The sequence below is a fragment of the Sciurus vulgaris genome (assembly GCF_902686455.1).
Source record: "Sciurus vulgaris genome assembly, chromosome: 13".
In the NCBI taxonomy this organism is placed as follows: domain Eukaryota; kingdom Metazoa; phylum Chordata; class Mammalia; order Rodentia; family Sciuridae; genus Sciurus; species Sciurus vulgaris.
Window position 1 is genome coordinate 36004247 of NC_136474.1, and position 27468 is coordinate 36031714.

The 27468-nt window shown below is 41.3% G+C and overlaps 1 protein-coding gene and 1 pseudogene across 2 annotated transcripts; one reads left to right on the forward strand and one right to left on the reverse strand.

Annotated features, from left to right (window-relative positions):
* Positions 1-5867: 5867 nt before the first annotated feature.
* Positions 5868-8635, reverse strand: LOC306643293 (ADP-ribosylation factor-like protein 8B; annotated as a pseudogene). The gene has a single exon. The product of its transcript is annotated as an ADP-ribosylation factor-like protein 8B (transcript).
* LOC306643110 (spermatogenesis-associated protein 31E1-like) lies at positions 8619-22407 on the forward strand (the record flags this gene model as incomplete). The annotated part of the gene is made up of 4 exons (XM_079109043.1): positions 8619-8760; positions 14561-14618; positions 15447-19201; positions 22274-22407. 4 exons carry the CDS (start codon positions 8619-8621, stop codon positions 22405-22407), a joined length of 4089 nt encoding a protein of 1362 aa, XP_078965169.1.
* Positions 22408-27468: the final 5061 nt, after the last annotated feature.

The window sequence follows — 27468 nt, forward strand, 5'->3', positions numbered from 1 at the left end:
CAGGGCCTAGTACAAGCACGTGCTCTACCACTCACCTACACTCCAAGACACTTTTTTATTTCATGTTCAGATAGGGTCTTGCTAAGTTGCTGAGGTTGGCTTCCAACTTGAAGTCCCTCTCCCTCAGACCCTTGAGTAGCTGGAATAGAGGTTTGTGCCACTGAGTTCAACTTGAAATGACTTTTTAAATCCTGATGACTCTCTAAGTGACATTCACATCTGTTGCAAACTTGCTTTTGAAACAGACTTTTATTTAAAACAGGTTTCACACTCACTTCATTGAATCAGGCACTCAAGAACACAATGTGAGTGGAAGAATATGTCATGCCATCTTCAATTCCTGTTCATAGATTACAACACTGTTGATAACTTCAAGCACTTTCACTTCTAATGAACTTCCACAGGAAGAAATTCCTCTGAGATTCCCCCAACACAGGTATGCTTTCTGTTCTTCTCGCCACATTAACAGTGACACATCACACTCCAGACAGTCCCAATGGCTTCCCCCTGTGTTTTCTAAGGTGAGTCACATTCATAACCATGCTACTGTAACACAATCAATTGAAATTGTTTCAGGAGCCAATGTGGATTGCTGCATTTTATGAACAGGTGGAGATGTCCCTGGATACTCAGAGTTTTGCTAGAGTGTCCATCCCTAGACTGAGCTGTCATACCCAGAACACTCCATCTCCCCATAAACATGCGGCCCTTGCTTCTCACACCCATGGTACCACAGGTACACAAACCACACAGGTGAAACTAATGTCCAGAAAGCTATAAAATAATGCTGTGCCAGCCACAGTGAATGGGGATGAGAAAATGTTAAGCTCTCCTCTAGGAAACATGGCTGGCACAGCCCTGAAGTCCTGAACGATTTTGTGTATTAGCTTTTCTCACAGTCATCCACTCTCATTGTCTACAGCTCTTCCTTTCCCTTTTGTCCAGTACTTGAAATTGCAGTCACATGTTCCCTGATGTTGTCACAATCTCTACCATTTTTGCCAACAACCACTTGACCAGACAGACATCAATCAGCTCAGGGATCCTCCAAAAAATTGCAAGCAAGACCACGCCACCAATCCTTTAGATTCCTGCCAAAATCTGTTTGCTATGAACACTTTATATACCTATGCCAAATATCAAGATAAACTTCACGAGGTGCATGAATTTCTTTGTACACTGTGGTCCCTGGAGTGAGAGAAACTTTCCACAGTCCAGGTCTATGACATAGGCAAGTCACTCAGGGTCTTCCAACATCACTTCCTAAAATGGGAATTGATATTAATGATGCTTTACTGAAGGAGAAATGAATTAAAATATTAGAACACTGCATAATTTCTATGGGATGATCTTGATTTTATCATTTATATTTTTACTGATAATTGTCAACTTAACATTTAATTGCTACATAAAAATACACACAATTGTCATATATTGTTTCCAGAACTAACCAATTAATTTTCTAAGACAAATACTATACTAGGGACTTACAGTTCTGAGAAGCAAATGAATATTCTTTCAAGTAATTTTTCATTTCACTTTTTTGAACATAATATTTAGTGGGCTTCTACTAATTTACTTTGTTGTCAAAGAAGTGTCTTCTCTACTCCGAGTTACTGCTGCTTTCATGATTAACAAGATTCACTTGTGCAGTTCTTAAAACTGACTCTGTTCTCTCCACACTGCCTGTGCACACCTGCTACTTATTGCTGTCTCCACCCATTGGGGGAAATTCAGGGTCCCTATAGTTTACCTTCTTATGTTCAAATAAGGAAAAATCCACTGGTTCTCTCCAGACACAAAATGAGGTTTCATTATAGTAATTACAATGCCAGGTTAACAATCAAAAACGGACACTGTATTGAAATACAAAGTTTCTCTCAGGAACAGCCAGGCTTGCTGGAATCCTGCACAGCCCAGCCAGCAAGCATCGAGTAGACTTCTCCATTGGCATTTGATAATCTACCTCCTCCAACAGACAGGCCTAGTGAGCATGTCTTTCTGACCACTTCAATTCCAGCAACTACACTGTAAAAGAGCAAGAAATTATCACTTCATGGATGCTGCTCTTCCCTGAGCCCACAAGGATGCTGTCCGGACTGGACATGTGTTCAGAGGGGACTCCTTCAAGGAAATTCCCTGTGGTTTCCAGAGCCTCTTTCCTCTTCTGTAAGTCTCCTGGCTGGTCCTCACAGTTTTCCCCTCAAACCCTGTCCCGACCCACAGAACTTCAACGGGAACCTGGAGGGGGCAGCAGGGATTGGGAGAGACAAGAGACATGGGAAATGGAGACAAGACAAAAGCCTGATCAAGTCTCATTTATTAGGGAAATAAACACAGTTAATATAAAGTACAAAAACCAATCCGGGGAAAGCGCACAAAGGCAAGACTAGTCCGCGCGCCAGAACTCAAATAAGGAAGTGTAGTTGTCCAGTCGTGAAGCACCACACAATCTAGTCTGATGCACCTGGTATAGTCTGACAGTTGTGTATACAGGTAAAGGCATGCTCCACAAGCATCTGGCAGGTGCCATCTTAGCTCAACATGAGGCGAGGCAGGGGGCGTGACCATGAGGCAAAGCAGGGTGTGTGACCTTGAGGCAAGGCAGGGCGTGTGACCTTGAGGCAAGGCAGGGCGTGTGACCTTGAGGCAAGGCAGGGCACGTGACCTTGAGGCAAGGCAGGGCACGTGACCTACCGGCTCCGGACAAACCCCATCATCAGGTAGAACTCTTGATGTCACCATCTCTTTCCCAACCTCAGGGCTCTCAACCTGTAATCTAACCTTTGGACCCTGTGGTGGGAAAGCTATTATTCCCAAGTCAGCCTCATCTGTGTTGTGGGGACTTTAGCTCACTTTACTCCTACATGGCACAAGTGTTCAGAAAAGTCTCTGAATTGCCCCAAATGTCAAAAGGAACATGGACAGGCTCTAACAGTTGGTTCCTAGATTGGAACTGTTTTAACAAAAACTGAGAACACTTGATTTAGAAAAGCTTGTGTAAAGAAAAAGAAAGAATAAAAACTGTTTTAGCACCAGGTGGTACTTGGTACCAAAGACGGTAAACTGTCTCACCTCCAAAGATTACACTCACCATTAGAGAAGAGAAAGTGCCATCTGGAAACCATCCAATTGGCTGCAGTCAGCACATTTGACCATATGCGCATGGTCAGATCAGTCCTCAGTAAGTGATTGCCTGAAGCTTCCCTGTTGTGAATGAATGAGAAATAGTTGCTTGGTTACTGGCAAATTCCTACAGTTAAGATAGCCTACACCTGATCTGCATAGCAAGATAGGTTACATTACCATATATAGAGGCCACTTTTGGACAAACTTGATCACCGAAGTATGTAGAACGATTTAAGCCAAATATATTTCAGTTTAACAATTATCACCATTTTATTCATATTCTTAAATCTTTGAGGGAGTGATCAAAACCATGAATATGGACAGCAACAATGGCATTCACAATTGTCAAAATGGGTCTACTTTATTTCAATACAGACTTCACAATTTCACAATGTCAATTTAGATGAGCCAGGAATGGTGCTGCATACCTATGATCCTGGTCAGTCAGGAAATGGAGGCAGAAGGATCCCAAGTTCCAGGCCAACCTCAGCAACTTGGAGACCCTAATAAAAATAAAACAAAATAAATAAAAAGGAGTGGAGATGTGGCTCAGTAGTAAAGCACCCTGGGTTCAATCTCTGGTACTGTATACCCCACCTCCAAAAAAAAGAAGTTAGATGTCTTGTAGGTTTTATGCCTATGATGACAATTCCATGGGATATGCCAGAAGAGCACTGCATGACTGTTTGAACAGACTACAAGATACAGTATCCTGGGCAGCCTGCAGAATGTCATGCATTCATCTCCTCATTACAAGGAAATGTGACACAGCACATTCACGCTTGGCACAGGGACTGGAATTCTGAAATCATCATGTAAAATCCAGCCATTTACATCACAGTATTATTTTCCAATTCTGTTATATGCCTATGATTTAAAATGAAAAAACAAATAAATAAAATTAATAAAATCGATCTTGTATTTTTAAAATCTCATTATTTGCTCAATTTTTCTCTTTTGATACAATATCACTTTTAGCTTTTAATTCACTAAAAACAAAAAATAAATGACACAGATATTAATGTGAGAAAATAATTGTTTTTGCCAAAACATATTATGGAGTAACTCACCAAAAATGCTTCAGAATTTTCAGACTGTGGAATATTTCCACAAATTTTACCAGTTGAACATCCCTAATGCAAAAACGGTAAAAGTTTAAAAATTCCAAAATCTAAAAGTTTTTGAGTACTGCTATGTTCACAAAGTATCAGATTTGGGATCATTTTCTATTTTGGTTTTCAGATTGGGGATGCTTCACCTGTATGTAAGTTATGGCATATGAACCCTTCATAAATTTTGTCTTCATTCTTGTGGATTTGAACTCCTAGGAGGTTTGCCTCTCTAGTTCACAAAATAAAATGAGAATTGTCCAACAGGATGCAATATATGATATTGTCAGCAAATCAAAAACTCCATACTTGGATCCTAGAGGAATATGTGCAGGTGGAAATCCACTTGAAGGGCATAAAACTAGCAGGAGAAGGGACACAGCTGACACAGGGGTCATCTACTCACAGTAGTTTTAAAAGGCAGTAAGAGCAAACCTGAGAGGCAAGGTGACCCCAGTGTACAGTCAGCAATGCTGCCAATGCAGGTCCCCCAGAAGGTGGTTCTCATTAGTGGCAGGTGGCAGAAAACACATATGACTAACATTGTCTCTGTACCCTACTGACCTTTGGAGTAGAGCCAGAGATTTCAGCTTTATCAAAGTGTTTTCCTTTGGGTATAGGCTGAGGAGTGGGATAGCTGGGTCAAAGGGTGGTTCCATTCCAAGCTTTCTGAGGAATCTCTGCACTGATTTCCAGAGTGGCTGCACTAATTTGGAACTGCCCCAGCAATGTATGAGTGTACATTTTTCCCCACATCCTCACCAACACCTACTGTTGATTGTATTCTTGATGATCTCCATTCTAATTGGGGTGAGATGGAATCTTAGGGTAATTATATATATATATTATATATATATATATATATATATAATTACTCAGCCATAAAGAATAATAAAATTATGGCATTTTCAGGCAAATGGATGGAATTGGAGAATATCATGCTAAGCGAGATAAGCCAATCTCAAAAAACTAAAGGACAAATGATCTTGCTGATAAGCGGATGATGACACATAATGGAGGGTGGGATGGGGGCAAGAATGGAGGAAGGAGGGACATAGAAAAGAGGGGTGGGAGGGGGGGGGAAGGAAAAAATAACAGAATGAATCAAACAACATTACCTTATGTAAATGTATGATTACACAAATGGTATGCATTTACTCCATGTACAAACAGTGAAACATGTATCGCATTGGTTTACAATAAAAATAAATTAAAAAAAAAGTGTTGTCCTTTTTATTTCCAGGGAGGGACATTTATTTCACACACTCCCCCCCAATGAAGCAGTATCTTCTCTTTTGTGTACTACTATCTGTCATCAAACACACCCAAGGGCATCTGCAGAGGGTTGGCACCTCCCTGGGTGTGGGTGACACAATCTCCTAAAGGGCAGGAGGAGTCCTTGTACAGTTCTCATTGATATGAGGGACTTTTTGTGTTAAGGGGTTACAGCAAGCTTCTGCGAGTGCTCTCGGGTATCCAGACACTAGAAATGTGGTCTATTTCTCTTTGTTCATGAATATAGTTCACAAGGACATATAGTATAGAAAGGCTGCTTTGTATCTCCCTGAGTCAAGATTTATTTTATTATTTTTGGAGATGCCAGATGATCTATATTTACTTTTTTTTCTGTGAATATTTTAAAAGTTTATTTCTATTTTAACTAGCCCACAGACCCAACTCTTTGAGGGCTGAGTTGATTTCTTTCTAGCACATGGTCCATGGACCCTCTTGATGGTCATTTTCTTTCCACCTCCTTCCAAAGATGTCTGCATCTTTCATCAAGATGCACATTTTACACTGAAATTGCCAATACAACCCTCAAAATGCAAGTTTTTTGAATAAAGCTGAGAAGAGCAGTAAACCGACAAAAAATGCATCCACCTAAATAAAAAAAAATCAGTATTTACAAAGTTCCATAACTGTTAAGTTTTCACATGCAGAGGTTATGCACAGGAAAATGTTGGTAGTAGTCTTGTGATGTCTTGAAATGCTAAAAGCAATGAACAGACACACAAACACATTAAGGTTTAGCTATAGGTTCATTAACAAACCTATGCAGATCCCACATAGTCACACATTCTAGTTCCAATTTCTTTTAGGCACAAACAAGTTGTCACAATGTTTGAAATGGTTCACAGTGACCATTAATGATGTCGAACTACAGTAGCAAACTTGTCCCTTCCTTTACAGACCACCCATCTCATCTCAGAAGTATGCAACATGCCTTAAAGAATAAGAAAAGAACTTTAAAAGCCTAAATTCTCATTTAAAATGTGAATGTAGAAAAACAAATAGCATGTGTGCAACACAGTGCAGTATTTTGTACAGAATTTTCTTAAGGCCATGGCAGTCTACAAATTAAAACTGCTATTCATGGAAAGAACTGACTGTTGACTACACTCTCGTGCTCAACACATCTGGGGAGCACTGTCTATGTAAGTGCTGCTTAACAGAAGAAACAGTCACACACAGTGTGAGGCAACACAGAGGCAAGTGCACAGAGGTTTATCCACTACAGCAATCTCAATAAGTAACGATTTATAAGTGAACCAGTATTAATATGTCCCTTTATGTATATGGAGATCACTAAACTACAAAACATGTTCATTTTCAGTTTTTATACATTTCTGTATCATAGAAGCAAACAATAGACAGCCTCAGTTCCTCAGTTCTGTGTGATTATTAAACAATCTGTAGACATTGCGTTTTGATTACATTATATAAAGCAGGCAGGTCTAGAGTTGTCACAATAACCAAGATGTCTAATGGCACCAGACAAAAGAGTGCCAAACCTTACACTGGTAAGAGAAAAATAAGAATTTATTTGTTTGTAAGCATCTTTTGTGCTGAAAGTCAGCATTATGACTGGATATAAAAAGTCAATAGTTACAGTGTCATGCATCAGCACTGATTCAATGACTAGAGATAGAAAGAACAAACAGGTGTTTGAACAAGTCTGACATTCTTAACAGATTTTATTATATTGGTTGGAATGCTCTAAATTCATGAAAACTTTTGAGAAAATCTTCAATTCCCAACCCCTTAAAAAAGTGTGTTAAAAGGAAAAAAAAAATAGTAATGATCTGGACAGATACAAAACAGCATGCTCATCTCTTCCCACATCCCCACTGCCATCTGCTGATAAAAGATTCTCAGAAAGCAGAATGTTCTTAAAATTCATCAGGTAGGATGTCTCCAATATAAAGAACCAACATTGATCTGGTGCCTCTGCTTATTCTTTTCAGACCATTTTTAAATTTCTAAGGTGTAGTTATATATTTCACATGCATTTGTGAGACATATAAACATTATGTTTATATCTCACATAAGTCAGGCTTAAAGTTTTTCTAAATACTGTGTGTGGCACTAGAAATTTCATGCTATATCAAGTCCATATCAGTATTAAGCTACTGGACTCTATAATGAAATATTATAGATATTTACCAAAAACCAATATAAAACACTGGCCCAGAAAAACCAGTCTGGAAATATTCAATTTTCTTGATTTTAAGATGGCCGTGTGTGTGTGTGTGTGTGTGTGTGTGTGTGTGTGTGTGTGTGTTTAAAAAGCTCTACCCACTATTTAAGACAATTATGTGTGAGAAGCCTTTTCATGTATGCCAACTTTATCATGACAACTCTAGCTGATTCTTTATGAAGGATTAGGGATACACATCTTCAGCAGTGCACATGAGAAATAAACTCTGAAAAAGGCAATTTCTTGGGTTTAGTAAGGACCATATTCTGGGAAGTACTTCAGAGGAACGGAAAATAATTCTAGTATTATAGCCAAGAAAGACTGGAAGACTTCCGGAGATTTTTCAGCTTCTTCTAGATTTTGAATGTTGAATAAGCCACTGAAGTGTCATATCTATATTATCCTTTTCTTTGCAAGAAATTGAATAGCAGCAAATTTCTCTATCCTGAATAGCAGACAGATCATTTTTTCAATTAGCTGTTTCTCATCCAAGGCATTTGGAAGATCTCTCTTGTTCCCAAGTACTAGTACTGGAATTCCTTGTAACTGTGGTTTATCTAGAAGATTATGTAGTTCATTTCGAGAGGCTTCTATCTTATCACGATCTGCAGCATCTATCATGTAAACAATGGCATTGACTCCTCTGCAATACAGTTCCCACATGCTCCGGAATCGGGGTTGTCCTCCTATGTCCCAGATCTTTATTGTGACGTTACCTTTAGTCACTTTCCTCATGTTGAAGCCCACTGTGGGTATCATATCTTCACTGAATTGACCTGACGCAATGACATTGACAAAGGTGGTCTTGCCCGAGTACTGCAGCCCTACCAGCCGTCAGTTCCATCTCCTCCTTCCAGAACAGTGAGCGGAACCAGTCCAGCAGGCGGGAGATGAGCGCCAGCATGATGACGGCGGAAGGAACGAGGGCGGACGGGAGGGCGGGCGGCAATGGCGGCACAGGAGCAGTCCTCAGCCGGGACCCCGCAAGGGCTCCTCGGGCGGCGCGACACGGGCAGGCGGCGGCAGCCGGAGCCAGGAAGCCAAGCGGGTCATATGACTCGCCCTACCCCCCACGCCGGGCCTATATTTACTTTTATTATAATTAGTCTCACAAAATAATTATAGAAAGAAATGGAACTCACTGGAATATTTCCACACATGCATACATGTCCCTCACACCCCCTCCCGCAGCACCTTTTCTAACCCCCAGCAATCTCTCTTCTACTTTCAAATCTTTCTTTTTAAGTTTCCATATTTGAGAGAGAACATGCAGCACTTGTCTTCTTCTCTTTCTGTTTTGTTTAACAAAATATCCCCAGTTCCATCCACTTTCCTTTGAGTAACAGGACTTCATCCTTCTTTATGGTCCAATAATAATCTAGTATATATATATATACACATGTATATATATATATGTATATATACATATGAAAAATTATGTGTATAAGTAAATAAGATTGAAAATATATACATATGTGTATAAAGTATACATATATACACATATACACATAAAAAAGTACATAAGCATACATACATAGACATAGACCTATATATGTCTATATGTATACATACACACATGCACACACATCCACATATGTGTAAACATATGTTCTTTCTTGATTCCCCTGCTGATGGACACTGGGTTGATTCTTTACCTCAGCTATTGTGAACAGTGCCACAATCATCATAGGTATGCAGACATCTCTAGAGGCAGACTTAATTTCCCTCAGATAAATACTTAGGTGTGGGACAGCTGGGTCATAAGAAACTTCTATTTTCAGTTTTTTGAAAACCCTCCACCTGTTTCCAAAGTGGATATACTAAATTACATTTCCACAAATAATTTTTCAGTGTTCCATTTTATTCATAGCTTAGTATTCATTAATTTTGATATGATAGCTATTCTAAGCTGAATAAAATAGAATCTCATAATTTTGAATTGTGTTTTCCTGATAGTTAACCATAATGAGCATGTTTTTCATGTGTTTGTCATTTGTATTTCTTCCAAAAAGTGTCATTTCAAATGATTTTCCCATTTTTATTGGTTGATTTATTTTTTGTTAAGTGGTTTTGAGTTTTCTCAGATGTACAGCTGACAAAGCTTTTCTCTCTCTGATGATCATATCTTCACTTTGTTGATTGCTACCTTTGCTGTGCAGAAGGTTTTTAGTTGCTTGATGAAATACCATTTGTCAATTTTTTTTCTTCTGTTGCCTATGTCTTTGGGATCCTAACCAGGAAACTACCAAGTATGTCAAAATCTCAAAAATTTCCATAATCTTTCCCCTTTCAGTTTCAGAGTTTTAGGTACTACATTAAAGTCTTTGATGACTTATAAGTTGGTTTTATTGGTACAGATGAGAAATAGGAGTAAAACTTCAATCTTCTGCACAGGATCATCCATTTTTTTCCAACACACTGTGTTGAACAGGATGTCATTTCTCCAAGATAGGTTTTTGGCACCTTTGTTGAGAAGCAAGTGGCTATACATGCACATGTTTATTTCTGGTTTGCCTGTTCTGTGTCATCGGTCTGTTTGTCTACTAAAGCCAATGCCAAGCTTTAGGTCACTATGCCTCTTGTAACATCTTCCAATAACTCCTTCCTATGGCAAGGTGCATTGCTCCTGACAGGATTATAAATGTGTATTTCAGACAACTTGTCAGCGATGTTTGAATTCTCATGGGTGTAATAAGTTCACCCTTGATATACGAGTCTATTGGCAGATGAAGTGCTGTGCAAAAAGCAAGACTCAGGTAACCACCACATCCTCCTTGCTACCTGACCCTGCATTGTGATACTAGCACCTTAAGACAGAAGGCCCTTGGCAGGTACCTTGTGAAGCCACAAGCCCACTCTGTGAGAGTTACTTGGCTTTAACTAGGCAATATCATTAGCAGGTTACCATATGGGGCACCCATAGACAGGACTTATCACCATAGGCTGAGAGGGAATGATTGACAGACAACCTTCCCACAGCCCTTCTGTGTGGGAGACATCTATTTCCTGGGGACCCCCAGGATCCACAAGGACCGGGTCTTCCAGCTTCTATGTGAAGAATCAAGTCTGCTCATCTTCTCAAACTCACTTGACTCATGTCCCAGCAACACGCTGACCTGCTCCCTCCAAACATCCTGTCCCATCAGAGTGGGGAAAATGAGGAAATGAGGAAGTGAGAAAATGAGGAAATTGGGGAAATTTTTAGTGAGTCTTTCAGGACCCCAGACTCACTAAAAGACTGAGATCTAATCATAAGTATAGTTACATCTTCCTTCACCAAGCAGAGTAAATCAAAACAATCTAAGCTGCACTAACAAAGAACATACACACACATTATATTCAAATGGCAGGAAATCAAAGTGTGGGGAACTCATTTTTAAAAGTCCACTAAAGAATGGTGATTATCATGGTCTGGATCTAGGAGTGTCCCCCCCAAAGTACATGTGTTAGGTAATGCAGAAATATTCAGAGGAGAAAAGAGTGGGTTATGAGATATGCAACCTTATATGTGGACTACTGCTTTACATGAATTAATAATTGGAAAGGACTACAGTCTCTAACTGCAGACAGGTGGGTGTGGCTGGAGAAATTAGGTCACTGGAGGTGTGCCTATTTAGAGTATAAAGTAACATTAGAAAACATTGTGTTTGGCCCTGGGTGTGTGTGGGGGGGGTTGTCTGTCTCTCTCTCAATCTCTCTCTCTCTCTCCTGTCTCCCTTTCTCTGCTTTTATTTAAAATTTTATGTACCATGGATTTAACCAAGCTGTGCTTAATCACTGAACTACAACCTCAGCACTTTTATGATATGTTTTGAGACAGGGTCTTGATAAGCTACTTAGGGCCCTGCTAAGTTTCTGAGGCTGTCTTTGAACTTGAAATCCCTACTGCCTCAGCCTCTGGAGCCACTGGGATTACAGGTGTGTGCCACCATGCCTATCTCTCTATGATATTTGTGTGCCATTAACTGAGTAGCTTCCCTCTTCTATGCCCATACACTGATGTCTAGCTCACCTGGGCCCAGCATGGAGATGGTAGAACCCAAAATAATCTTTCTTCCTCTAAGTTATTCTTGTCATGTATTTTGCTCACAGAGACAATGCTGATTAATATAGAGATGATAGTTAATATTGTATTGTATATTTCAAAATTGCTAAAAAAGAATTTAAATTTTCTCACATGAAAGAAATGTCTGTGAAGCAATGGATAGCATATACTAATGGATCTGACATAATGTATCACAATGTTACATTAGGTCTATTAAGTCCTATAAATATGTGTGATTATGTGTCAAGTAAAAATTACTAAAGGGGATGTGGGTATAGCTCAGTGGTATATCAACCACTTACCTATTAAGTGTGAGGCACTGGGTTTGATGCTCAGCACTGCATTAAAAATATAAATGTATCTTAAAAATCACAAAATCCATGAGCCTCTAGGCAATATATCAGAGAAAAAATATATAAATGATGAAGATCAGAAATTAATAGGGTGGCATCAATACTGATTCCATAGACATTACAAAGATAGTCAAGGAATACCACAAAGAACTTGATGTCCTTAAATTCAAGAACCTGTGTGAAATCAATTGATTTCATGCAAAACAAATATGCTAGATGTAACTCAAAAAGAAATTATCCATCTGAATAGAAATGTAACTTATCAGATACTGAACCAATAAGGCCATTCCACCAGTTCAAGATAGGTTCATAGTTCATCTCTTCAGAAGACAAAAGCCAAAGAGCTACATTCTACAAAATGTGTAAGATTACAAGACAACAGATTTAAATATGTCATGAAAGTAGAAAAGAAATGCAATGAAGTATTAGCAAACATAACCCAGAAACAAACCCACATCACTTTAGTCAGTTGGTGTATAGTAAAGGAGCAGAGCCAACACATCAGCACAGTGCAGAGATCTTTCCAGTAAGTAGTGCCCATGACCTGGACATCCCCATCAGCAAGGCTATCTACACACATGCAAAGAGAGACTGAAAGAGAAAGGAGGGAAAAGGGGAAAGAAAACCTCTTGGAAAACAAGGGCTAGAAACTTACCAAATTTGACATAAAACGCAGACCTCCAGATTCAATATTTCCCCTTTGTAAAATCAAAACAAACAGCCATTCCTACACACATTATACAATGCATATTTGATATGCACATCACACATGAATAACTGGGTTTGTGTCTGGGGGTATGTGTGTGCATACAGAAAATCCCAAAAATTTCTTCAGCAAATTTGAAGAGCAATCACTGAAGAAAATATATGAGAAACATTCAAAAATTTCCATGAAGGTTTTTTTTTTTTTTTTTTTTTTTCTGGACCTGTTCTTCTGGATTTGGAATAATCATGTATTTAATTTAGGTTTTTGTTGTGTTGTTCAAGACCCTCTATATGAAGATAATAAAATTAATGAGAAAACAATCATGAAGAAATTTTATTCAAAATTCCCAAAACTAAGTAAAAAACAGATTTCAGTTCAATGTCTTGGTTGATTCAAAGAAAGAAAATATTGAGTGAGAAAGCTGGAACAGCAGAGAGAGGAGAACATGAAAGTAATAATCCCTACAAAATAACAACTACAGAAACAACCCAATATCAAAACAATGTACTACTGAGGAAACTAAGAAGAGATCTAAAAGGAAGCTGATCATGTCTGGGCATGAGACAAAAACAACAGGAAATAAATTAAGACCTCCTGTGGCAGGGCAAGAAGGTTAGAGTTGGAAGTAAGGATCTTGAAGGCCCAGGAGGGTGGAGGACATGCTGGACTGGAGGGTGGGGCGGGGTGTGGTGAAGCCTCTTCTTCTTGACCCACCCCTGTGCTTAGGATCCCTTTGTGATTAAACAGCACAGTCCTGTGATACAGGCCTGGGTCTTACTCCCCATTGCTGCAGAGAGCTCTCACGACTCATTTGTCCAAAATGGACAGTGCGATTTACATTATGGAGAATCCTCTCTTTCCTCTGAATAGCATTAGTGCTTTATGGATGAAACCCACCTTCACCACCTGGGCAATGGATATTATCCTTGGCTTTGTGTGTGGACTGGGGCTCTTTCTCCTTCTGTTACCCTGCCTCCAGGTTAATCCATCTTTCCCACCAACAAGAAAAAAGGAAAAACCCAAGGTAAGAAACCCTCTGCCCAGACCCACCAAAAATAGATTCACTACTGTCTACACTTCCATCCTCTTTTCCAAAATAACTAGAGACACTTCAAAAAACAGAAATTTCAGGACAACAGAGCATCATTCTGGGACAGATGGGGCAGGGAGGGAGTTTGCACTAGGTCTTCTCCTATCTGAAGCTCCCAGACTATCCAAGTGGTGAGCTGCATGATCAAGAAAAAAACACACTTTGGGACTCAGGGTCTGAAGTCTGGACTCCTGAGAGTTGGGAACGTGTGGAGAAGGACAGGATTAAGGAGTGGTCCATCAGTCAACTTCTCCTGGAAGGAGTCTCAGAAAAAAAGTATTTACTCTGAGTTTGACTGATGTGAGGGCTGTGCTGAGCCCTGAGGGCCTCCATCACAGGTTGGAGGCACCTCTGGCGTCAGGGAGCAGAATCTTGCCTAGCAGCCTAGAAGAGCCTGTGGAAATGAGTCTGATTCTAAGTGGAGGAGCAGTGACTGAGGATATCCATGGTGGAGTTTAGAGAGAAAATTCTCTTGTTTTCCAAAGAAGAAACATAAAATATTTTACCACTTTAAAAAACGTTCTTAAAGTGGTCCTCACTAGCTAACTGTACATAGTTAGGCTGTTCAGAAACATGGAATGTCTACAATGAGTATAGAAGAGAAGAGGGTCAATGGGGAACCAGCCTCTTTTTTTTTTCATGTTGTTCAGCACCCCAAGGTGAAGAAGGTACAGAGCAAACACAGGAAGAAAAGTGGCATTGTGAAAGGTAAGGCCCTGCCCTCCCAGCCCAGAGGTGACGTGCTGTAACCTGTCCCAAGAGACTGAAGCCATGTCCCAGAGAATGTCAGCTGCAGGGACAAGAGAAGGAAGATTCTGGGAAGGAAATCATCATCCCATAGACAATTCTAAGGTTCTGTGCTCAGAATGAAGCTGTGGTGGGGCAGGGATGGGTGAGGTCCAGTATGAGAATATGGTCCATTGGGGAGCCACATTGTATGGATTTAAAAGTGGGACTTCCTGGTTAAAGTGTGGACCTGCTCTCACTTCCCTAAGACACATTCCTTTTGAGATGGTCCAATATTTCTCCCCAAAGAGTGAATATGAGTACAGTGAGGCTAGTGGAGGCGAAAGGAAAAGACAAAGTGCAACATTGCTGTGTGCCTTCCTATCCCTGTAATGTGGACTTGAACAACGATGCTGGACCTCCAGAGACAACTCTCACACAATCGTCCCCATGTGGACATTCTACTCCTCCTCCCTCTCCACAATAATCCAGTCTCCATTTTCAGGTTACAGGGATTGTTGGAGGGAAGTGGAAGAAACAAAAGATCTGGTCTCCCTTCTACAGAGGTAAGTAACATTCCACTTCTTCTTCTATTCTTCTGAGTGCTGCCTATGATATGATCCCAAAACACAGACCTCTCATGGGGCAGGATCTCACTAAAGCTCTGGGATATGAAAGAGTAAGGGCTTTGTAAACATGGAATATTTGGCAGTGAGAGGCTATAATCCTCATGTGCCCACCCCTTCCTACCTGCCCTACCTCCTGGCCTCATTTGCGATAGCTACAACCTGTGCCTTCTATCTCTTGCAGCCATCTAGGGAAGCTTCATGAAGATAGCAGCTTTCACCATGTCTTACACAGAGATGACCCAGATGAAAAGTGCAAACCAGAGTCAGATGCAGTCCACCCATCACGAATATTGCCTGTGCACGATGCTCTGGCCACTGCCTTCTTCCCCTTGCCTTCCCTGTCTTCTGTGCACAAGCACCCTCTGCTTCTGCCTTCCACCTCCTCACCAGACTTAATGACTTCCTCTTTGTCTGAGGGGTCACACTCATCCCTGAGTGCCTCTCAGTCACCACAGTCTGTGATTCCTCTTGAAAGACATTCACCTCAGTCACATGGACTTTCTTCTCCCCCATCTCATTCTCCTGAACCTGTGGCCAGCCCTCCATCTCTGCCAGGCCCCGAACTGACTCCTCATTGTGACCCAAGGACACTCTCATGGGGAACCACCCCAGAGAGCTCCTCATCACCCAACTGCTTATTGCCTGCTTCTGTACCAGTGTCATCTCCTGTTCCACTGCCTTCTGTCATATTGCCTTCTTCTATCCCATTGCCTGCTCCTGTCCCATTGCCATCTCTGGACACATTGCATTCTCCTCTGCTAGGACCTCCTCCTGTCCCATTGTCTCCTCCAGAACCATGGCCTCCTCCTCTCCCATCACCTTCACCTGTCCAATACCTGTCTCCTGTCCCATTGCCTTCTCCTGTCCCTGCAATCTCAGACCATGTCCTCTCCACCTATCCCATCTCATCCCCCTCATTGTCACAGATGGTTGCCACAGTCTGGTGCCTCTCCCATGACCAAAATCATGAAGCCCAGAGAGACCATGATTCCCACCCACCAGAGGACTCATCCTCGCCAAACCATCCACTCTCTCAGGTAGAGGCTGAAGGAACCTCTTTCACTAACCTTGATGTCCAGAAACTGCTGGAAATATGGATCAACAAGGCAGAAGAACAGAACATTTGTAAGAAGACAAAAGAGGAATCAGACCACCACCTGAGGTCTCTGAAAAGTACACCAAAGTCACTGGGCAGGGAGCACAACATCGCCATCCCACAACCCTGGAACACAAAAGAAAAGTCACAGCAGCTTTCTTTCCCTCACCACCACTTTTACACCAATATGCTGGGAGACCAATTACAGGAGAAGTGCAGCCAGTTTTTTTGGGGCCTCCCCATTCTACACAGCGAGTCCCTGGTGACTACTCTCAGCATGTCTGGAGCCTCAGCAGACTTTTCCTCCATTTTATTCAATGAATTTCCTAATTACATTCCAGAGCTGGGGCTGACTAAACCTGAACGACTCTTTGACTCCCAGGTGTTGCACCACCCTGTTATCCAACTCCAAACTGTGAGTCCCACATTGACCTGGTCCCAGTCCCCATCAATGGCTCAGATCCAGAAACAGGACCATCTCACATCCTCTCTAACAAGCATGCCATTCCACCTTCCCCTGAATACTCCCTGTGAATTTTCATGGCGGACAAGTCAAGAGAGGACACAGCTACTTTCCCCTTCTTCTCTTCAACACCTAGAATATCACCTTTGCAGGAAACAACTACAATGTAGAGAGGCTTTACCATCTTTGGTCCAAAAGTCTCAGAATGTTTTCTGTCATCTCATGTTGGAGAACAGGTCCTCCTATGATCTTAAGTCCATCAACAACACCCCAGGGGATTTCCTCAGCCTGGAGCTACAGGAAAAACTGGAGCAACACCTTCAAACTAGGTTCATGCACCACCAGTATGGACTACCACCCCACATATACCCATATCTCAATCTGAAGGAGTCCTGGGGCAAAGTCCCAAGAACAGGTCAGGTAGAGAATAATTTAGGGTCTTCCTGCACCTCCATGATTACACATAACTGCAGCCCTTCTGTACAGGAGAATGGATCAGAGAGGCCAGAAAAGTTTCAAAAAGTAATGATTCCTGTAGGGTTTGGTCTTCCCAGGTGTGGAAATTTTCACGTCTCTACTCCACCTGAAATGTCAAACACTCACAAGAAAACTGGGGATGGACCATCCTTCAAAGGTGAGAAAGCCTTCAGAAACACCTCCCAGGAGCACTCCCTCCTTGATACTTGCACTTGGCACGTGCTGGAGGCACATGTTACAAGCCGCAGTGTGAGGCACAGGTGGGGCCTACCCCTCAAGATCCTCAAGCATGTGAAGCTATTCAAAATGAAACACTCTGAGGCTTCCCCACTTCCACAGCCTTCCCTTCCCTCCTCAGCCTCCTTTAACTCCAGGGCTGAATCCATTGCCCATGATACCAATGTCCTGGGAAAATCCATTCACAAAGGTCCAGGATTCAAGGAGGTTGCAAAACCTTCAGTTCCCACCCTGCAGTGTCCTCTCTCTGACCCTTCACTTGAGTCAATGAGAACAAATGCATTCAGTGACATCTGTGGATTTTCAGATGCTGCTCCAGCTACACAAGAGGGCAGCCTGACCTCTCAGCCTCACAGTTACATTCTTCTGGGAAGAAACTGGCACAATGATGCTCTCCTCAGTTCTGGAAGAGACAACCTGGAACCAAGTATCAGCCTTGAAATGGGCACACAAGAGCCACTGCAAACTACAGGTGTGAGCTCAAAAGACTCATGCCACAGTCTGTCATCAATAGGGGGAGGGTCCCAGTTTTTAAAAGCTGAAGAAATCAAAGAGCTTGAGGATGATGAAGAATGTGCTGACTGGGCAGTCTCCATGGAAATCAGGAAGACATCAAAATCACCAAATATTCATATTAATCTGGGGAATTCAGAATCTTGGGGAACCAGTAAGACCCCCTCCCCCTTTAGAAGTTCTATTTCCCAGTACCAGGGATTCTCATTCCTGAAATCACACACTAAGCCACAGAACCAGATTCAAGGTCTGGCTACTGGTGTCATCCTGCAAGACTATGCCACTACAATGTTTCATGAGGACTGTGCCTCTGAGGTACTCTTGGCTTCAGACATCCTAGCCTCCCAGAAGAGACTGTCTAGCTCCCTCTGCATGTCCACTAGCAGTGTACCATCTTCCCAGGGGATGTACGGACTCTCAGCCAGTGAAGAGAGCAGCCAGGACCTGCAGGAACCCCAGAGCCCTCAACTCCAGGATCCAGGGAAATGCAAGATAAATAAGTTTAGGGCAACTGCACAGAGAGGGGATAGAGTATGGCCCAGGTCAAAAGGTCAGAAACAGAGGTTCACAGGGGAGAGGCCCTCCTGTGCTGGGGAAATTGGCCCCTCTGTCCCTGTAATGGAAGTACATGATACTGTGGGGGAGAAGTCCTCTCAGACTCCTTTAAAGAAGCACTTTGGTGACAGAATAAAGAAATTTCTTCAGTATATATTCCCCTGGAGAGGCAAAGGACAGGACAACTCCCTACCCAAAATCATGAGCCCATTAACTTCTACCCAAAGTCAACAGTCAGTCATAAACCAACTCTTTACAGACAACATGACATCAGAAGCCCAAGTACTCAAGAACACTGTTGGATGGCTCATAGAGCAGAAAATGGGCTTTCATCATGACCCTTCTGCCTCAAAAAAGCACTTGCTCAAAGAGGAAACCCAGGCACCTGTGGGTAGGCAGGCCCATTATTCCAGGGGTTCCTCCTCTGTGGACAAAACAAGAGTGATGGAAGCTATGACTTCTGGTCACCAGGCCAGCCCCAGAGGCCACAGCCATCCTATGAACAGGTGGATCAGAAATGACAACAATCAGGCCTTGCTGCTGAAGGAGTCTGCACCTCTGGCCAGCCCCTGCCAGCATAGGCACAGGGTGGCAGGTACCTCGGGCCACAATGTCCACTGTCCAAGACACTGTGCTCTGCAGAGACATTTCTTCTCTATTCAACATCAACATGTTTCTTACTCCTGTCCTGCTGGGAAAGTTTTCCCCACAACTGAGACCTTACTGAGAAAAATTCTCCCGGTGTGAGTCCATCTTTTGTCTGATAATGGCTTTGTCCTAAATGAGGTGAAAACTGCTTTGCAATAATACTGTTTTTTATTACCAAAAATGCTTCTGTCTGTTGTGTTGGGTCATAGGGAATAAGGTCATGTTTGTTCTAAATTAAAATGGATTCTAGAAGAGACTGAACATGCACAGAGGTGACAGGATCATTGAGTACCTACAATTTTACCAGATCCCCTCATTATACCTTAAGAATTAATGATTTTTCATCATTACTGAAATCATACAATTCATTTCAAAATCTTCAAGATGAGACAATCCCATGTGGATCCCACCCCTAAGGTCTGAATCAGACTTTCCCTCCACCCTCAACTCAGTGTGTTGTAGGGACTGTTGTACAGGGATACAATGGGACTTAGTAGCTTCCCATGCCACAAAATGTGCCCACAAAAGTTGAAGATAAGGTGGTTTCCTGGCCTTGAATTTAGAGGTGGTTAAAGAGACTTGGTGCCTGTGGGTACATGTATGCATGCAATAACAATCTCCATATTTGCGAGGTGGTGCACACAAGTAATCAATCCTAGTTGAGGCAGGATGACTGCAAGTTCAAAGTCATATTCAGAAAATTATTGGGGCCCTAAGCAGTTTACAGAGACCATGTCTCTAAATAAAATATATAGAGTTGGATTTGTGAGTCAGTGTTTAAGTTCCCCTGGGTTCAATCACTGAAAATAAAGACATAACAATATATAGGGGGCACTGAGTGCAGAGAGTGGAATGTGGAGAACTGGAAATGATGGAGCCAGGAAAGCAGGCAGAGTAGCATGAGTTTCACATACAGGTTGTGGTGAATGGGAAGAACGTCAGCCTGGAAAACGACGAAGGAAACATAAGGGGATGGGCCAGTCATCATGACACCACTCTCTCTAACCTATTTGATCCCTGATAAAGAGTCTTGTGCAGGAGGTGCCACCAAGGCAGATGACATGGGGGAGGAACTAATCTCATGCCAGAAAGTAATGAATGTGAGGGTTCAGACAGCCATTCCTGGTGCAGGAGCAGGCCCTAGAGGCCACTCCTGAACCAGATCCTGTCCCTTCATTAACCAGAGAAGACCCCAGGGTGGGCCTAGCATCAAGAATAGGCCCAGAAACCAGATGGACTACAAGAGAGTTGAGTTCTTGAATCTGAACCTGTGGTGTCCTCCAAGACACAGGGAGGCAGATTTCTGATGCAGAAGAGCTAAACATGGACACAGGGATCTGGAGGAGATAATGACACACATAGCAACAGTGATGGACAGCCAGAAGCATTAGGTAAGAAGATATTGTGCCCTCTGCTTTCTAACCCCTGTCATCTATGAGGGGCAGTAATGTCAACAACAAGGAGACCCCACAATGCCACAATGAGACCCTCATGAAAGATTCTCACAGAATTCCCTGTCTGACAGAAGTGAGAGCCTTCCATAGAGCCCTTCAAAGACCCAACTAGGTGACTGCCCTAGAGACCAGCACAGAACCACCACAGTACTCACAGAAACACAAGAACCTCCCTCAGATACAACACAACTTCAGGGTCATCAAAGAACCCCTGATATAGACTTCCTACAGAGAACTCTGACACAGTCTTATACAGAGAGACACCGAACATTACCACAACCTTTCACTGCCACTTGGTCCTCATGCAGTGACCCCCTCACAGAGACCTCCCACAGAGTTTCAGATATTGGAGAAACAATCTCTACAAAGATGTGCAACAGATTCCTCACAGAGAACTCATCACAGAGACTAAGACATAGTACACAGACACCACACAGAAACAGAGACCTCACAGACAGTCCACAAAAAGAGACCTCATACACACTTCACATAGATTTTGAGAGATCACACAAATATCACACAGACACCTCACAAAGTTCTCATGGAGACATGACACACACAGACTTACACCCCACAGAGACCCTTCATCTATCTATTCCTCCTTCCAAGTGGACCCGAAACCATCTAGCCACCTAGAAGTACAAGAAGGACACCACCATCCTTTTCCTGCCCCCCAAAACCTGATACACTGAGGCACTGTCAACATGACCTCCAGAGAGGTGTTTTCAGCTTGGAAAAATCCTCAGTAACTTCTGCATCTTCATAATGTCACTGCCTCTGAACAGAAAAACAGTGGATTCGAAGTGAAGACCTGCAAAATTCCTTCTTATCCAGGTTTACACCATACTCAGTTCAAACCCAGTTACAGAATCACAAATTATAACTCGAATAAAATGCTGCCAGCCTCCAGTGAGAGAAATTTCGTATTTGTCCAATTTTAGCTATTATCTTGTCAAATGTATGAATGTCATTTTTTAAAAAAATATTCCTTGGAGACAAGAACTGAATTCAGGATGGTTGACTACTTCGGAAACATGATAAAGACCTACAGCAAATGGACACTAGGAAGAAAATAAACCAGTAAAGAGAAATCTAGACTCACTGTACCACCCAGGGACTGTTCACACCACCATTATCCTAACCATCCACACAAACAAAATATGCAGAAAAGATGGCGAGGAATTTATGTAATTACAAGTATAATGAGAGAAAGTGGGAAAGAAAAAGAGAAGTTTCCACAAAGATAAAGTATGAAGTTAATCTGTCTGTCTGTCTCTCTTCCCTCCCCATTCCTCCCTCTTTCTCTCTCACACACACATACAAAAAATAATAATAATTTGAGAAACTGCTACACACCAAACAAAGTAAGAGTGGAATAAGTCGTGATTTAAAAGAGAACTTTTCTGTCACTATGAATTGTACAGTACAGGGCAGAAAACACAAAATTATTAATAACCCCTCAGCCATCCAGTTACAAATATGAAGGCTCAAAATCCCAGGCCACAGCAAGGGAACAGCAAAACTCTCTTTGCACTGAGACTCTACACTCTGTCCTCATCCTTCAGAAGAGCACTCCACAGTTGCATGGGAGACAGAGAAAATGGCTCAGTCTCCCATATCTGGAAGCAGACTGGAATGTCAGGAACATAAGCGGGCGAGATATCCCCTGGAAACCCTGCAACACCCTCCTCATCAGTAGCCCAGCATTCTTCCCTATACTCCCCCATGCTTCTTATCCTGTTCAGAGAGACTCCATATCACAACAGAAAAAGCAATGTGAGCCACTCCTTCCTCAAAATCATCCTTTGCAGTCCACCTTGGTATAATAACCTCAGGTTCACATTCAGTGCCCCAAGTACTACAAGGTGTGGCTCATGGGGCCTCTGTGGCCTCAATCTCACTGTGACCCTGCCCCCTGGCACTCCATCCATGATGGGGGTTTCCTTGAAATATTCTGCATGCTATTCCATCCCAGAAATCCTGCTTGTATTCCCTGTGCTTGGAATGCCCACACCCCAAATCTACAGGGATCCTTTCCTTCTCAATGGACTTCTCCCTGAATGTCTATCGCAAAGATATCCCATGATTCCCAGGAGGGCCAGGTCTGTTCTTCCTAATTCATGAGCCTGCCTGATCCACCACTATCTATGGTATTTAAGTATTTATTCATTGCCACTCCCCCTTCCTCCAAGTACAAGGTTAAGGGAAGCTGTGGGCCATAATCAGGCACTTGGAATATGCCCACAAGTACTGGTGAGTACATGAATGAATACTATAGGGAGTGGTAATGTAGGGTACCACTTGCAAGCAGAAGGAGCCACTCAAAGAGGTCATTTTCCTGAACCCAGAACCCCCCTCTCACCTTGGGCTAGTGCTGGCTCTGGAGTCAAGAGGGTGATATCTCCAGCAGATTTGAATGAGCCACTGTACAAAGGCTGCTGACATTGTGGGATCCTATTTGACTCCAATGAGAAGCCACAGAGTTGGATGGAGAGGCCTGGGGAGTGAAGGTCATGGGAACCTTCTTTGTCATCTGGACCAGCTGAGTCCAGTGTCTTGCCAGAGCCCACCTTTGCTGACTTAGAACTACCAACAACCAGCACCTTTCACTTGTCATTTTCACGAAGAAGGAAAGCAGTTTCCGTGGAATTACGAACAGTGCTTATGAGATGACACTAGGATTCAAGGAATATCTTGAATGGAAAAATACAAACCTGAAAGAATGAAAGACCTAATTAGGAACATTTAAAATGTTATAAAATACAAGATTTTCTATCTGCAGCTGCTAATAAGATAAGAAACCTACGTGAAGTTTTTATGCTCATTAATCAAAATAAATATTAAATTTCCATAACTTACTGAATTGTGATGATGACCATGAGTGTGAGCAAGTTGGACATTCTGATGTCTTTATCTTCTTAACCTCACTAAAACTCATGAATAAAATGATAATGGAAAAAAGCAAACAATCTAAATGTATTTTATCCTATTATATTAACATTTACCTAATAATGACAATGGGATTCAACTCTTTCTTTTAAATTTATTTTTATTGTAAACAAATGGGATACATGTTGTTTCTGTTTGTACATGGAGGAACAGTATACCATTTGTGTAATCATGCATATATATAGATTAATGATATTTGAATCATTCTATTATTTTTCCTTCCCCCACCCCTCCCACTCCTCTTTCTCAATATACACTACCTCCTTCCTCCATTCTTGCACCCCTCTCACCACCCATTATGTGTCATCCTCTGCTTATCAGTGAGATCATTCATCCTTTGGATGTTTGAGATTGACCAATCTTACTTAGCATGATGTTCTCCAATTTCATCCATTTGCCTACAAATGCCATAATTTTATTATTCTTCATAGCTGAGTAATATTCCATTGTATATATATACCACAGTTTCTTTATCTATTCATCAATTGAAGAACATCTAGGATGGTTCCACAGTCTGGCTATTGTGAATTGAGCAGCTATGAACATTGATGTGGCTATATCAATGAAGTATGCTGATTTGAAGTCCTTTGGGTATAGACTGAGGAGTAGGAGAGCTGGGTCAAATGGTGGGTCCATTCCAAGTTTCCTAAGGAATCTCCATACTGCTTTCCAGAGTGCCTGCACTAATTTGCATCCTCACCAGCAATGTATGAGTGTACCTTTTTCCCCACATCCTCTCCAACACCTATTCTTGCTTGTATTCTTGATAAGCACCATTCAAATTGGGGTGAGATGGAATCATATTGTAGTTTTGATTTGCATTTCTCTTATTACTATAGATGGTGAACACTTTTTCATAGGTTTGTTCATTGCTTGTAGATTTTCTTCTGTGAAGCATCTGTTCATATCCTTAGCCCATTTTGTTGATTGGGTTATTGGTATTCTTGGTGTAGAGCTTTTTGAGTTCTTTATATATTCTGGAAATTAGTGCTCTATCTGAAGTGTGAGTGGCAAAGATATTCTCCCACTCTGTAGGCTCTCTCTTCACATTGTTGATAGTTTCCTTTGCTGAGAGAAAGCTATTTAGTTTGAATCTGTTCCACCTATTGATTCTTGCTTTTATTTCTTGTGCTATGGGAGTCCTGTTAAGGAAGTCTGATCCCAAGCGAACAGGGTGAAGATTTAGACCTACTTTTTCTTCTATAAGATGAAGGGTCTCTGGTGTGAGTTCACGATCTTTGACACACTGTGAGTTGATTTTTTGTGCAGGGTGAGAGATAGGTGTTTAATTTCATCCTGTTGCATATGGATTACAGATTTCCCAGCACCATTTGTTGAAAAGGCTATCTTTTCTCCATTGCATATTTTTGGCACCTTTGTCTAGTATGAGAAAATTGTATTTATTTGGGTTTGTGTCCATGTCCTCTATTCTGCACCATTGATCTACTTGTCTATTTCAGTGCCAATACCATCCTGTTTTTGTTACTATTGCTTTGTAGTATAGTTCAAGTTCTAGTATTGCAATACCCCCTGTTTCATTCTTCCTGGTAAATATTGCTTTAGCTACTCTGGGTTTCTTATTCTTCCAGATGAATTTCATGATTGCTTGCTCTATGTCTGTAAGGTACATCATTGGAATTTTAATTGACTTTGCATTGAATCTGTATATCACTTTTAGTAGTATGGCAATTTTGACAATATTAATTCTGCCTATCCAAGAACATGGGAGATCTTTCCATTTTCTATGGTCTTCCTTAACTTCTTTCTTCAATGTTTTGAAGTCTTCATTGTAGAGATCTTTTACCTCTTTCGTTACATTGATTCCAAGTATTTTATTTTATTTTATTTTTTTGAGGATTTCCAGATACCTTTATTTCTTCATGAGATAACTTAATGTGGATTTGAACTTCTAGATGCTTTATATCAGAGCTTGACAAACTATGTTCTAGGGTATAAATCTGGTCCATAACTTGTTTTATAAATAAAGTTTTATTGGAACACAGTCATGTTCATTTATTTGTTCATGGTTGCCTTTCCATTACAACAGTAAATAGTTGTTAGAGACTATATCACCCTCAAAGTCTAAAATATTTACCATCTGGCCTTCAGAGAGAAAAGATTGTTGACCCCTGCTTTTTTTTTTTATTGTAAACAAATGGGATACATGTTGTTTCTCTGTTTGTACATGGCGCAAAGGCACACCATTTGTGTAATCATAAATTTACATAGAGTAATGTTGTTTGATTCATTCTGGTATTTTTTCACTTCCCCCCACCCCTCCCTCGCTGCTTTACCCCCTATACAGTACTTCCTACCTCCATACTTGCCCCCCCTCCCTAACCCTAACTCTAACCCTAACACTAACCCTTCCCTCCCCCCCATTATATGTCATCCTCCACTTATTAGCGATATCATTCGTCCTTTGGCCCTTTGAAAGATTGGCTTATCTCACTTAGCATGATATTCTCCAATTTCATCCATTTGCCTGCAAATGTCATAATTTTATCATTCTTTATGGCTGAGTAATATTCCATTGTATATATATACCACAGTTTCTTTATCCACTCATCAATTGAAGGGCATCTAGGTTGGTTCCACAGTCTGGCTATTGTGAATTGAGCAGTTATGAACATTGATGTGACTGTATCTCTGTAGTATGCTGATTTTAAGTCCTTTGGGTATAGGCCAAGGAGTGGGATAGCTGGGTCAAATGGAGGGTCCATTCCAAGTTTTCTAAGGAATCTCCACACTACTTTCCAGAGTGGCTGCACTAATTTGCAGCCCCACCAGCAATGTATGAGTGTACCTTTCTCCCCACATCCTCGCCAACACCTGTTGTTGCTCGTATTCTTGATAATCGCCATTCTAATTGGGGTGAGATGGAATCTTAGGGTGGTTTTGATTTGCGTTTCTCTTATTGCTAGAGATGTTGAACATTTTTCCATATGTTTGTTGATTGCTTGTAGATCTTCTTCTGTGAAGTGTCTATTCATTTCCTTAGCCCATTTGTCGACTGGATTATTTGAATTTTTGGAGTAGAGTTTTTTGAGTTCTTCATAGATTCTGGAGATTAAACATAATTCACCATATTAATAGACTTAAAGTCAAGAATCACATGATTATTTCAATAGATGCAGAAAAAGCATTTGATAAAATACAGCACCCCTTCATGCTCAAAACACTAGAAAAAATAGGGATAGTGGGAACATTCCTTAACATTGTAAAGGCTATTTATGCTAAGCCCATGGCTAATATCATTCTAAATGGTGAAAAACTGAAAGCATTCCCCCTAAAAACTGGAACAAGGCAGGGATGCCCTCTTTCACCACTTCTATTCAACATCATTCTTGAGACTCTGGCCAGAGCAATTAGACAAACCAAAGAAATTAAAGGCATACGAATTGGAAAAGAAGAACTCAAACTATCCCTGTTCGCTGATGACATGATTATATATTTAGAGGAACCTGGAAATTCCACCAGAAAACTCTTAGAACTCATTTGTGAATTCAGTAAAGTAGCAGGTTGCAAGATCAATGCCCATAAATCCAATGCATTTTTATACATAAATGATGAATCTTCAGAAAGAGAAATTAGGAAAACTACCCCATTCACAATAGCCTCGAAAAAAATAAAATACATGGGAATCAATCTCACAAAAGAGGTGAAAGACCTCTACAATGAGAACTATACAACACTAAAGAAAGAAATTAAAGAACACCTTAGAAGATGGAAAGATCTTCCATGTTCTTGGATAGGAAGAATTAATATTGTCAAAATTGCCATACTACCTAAAGTGCTATACAGATTCAAT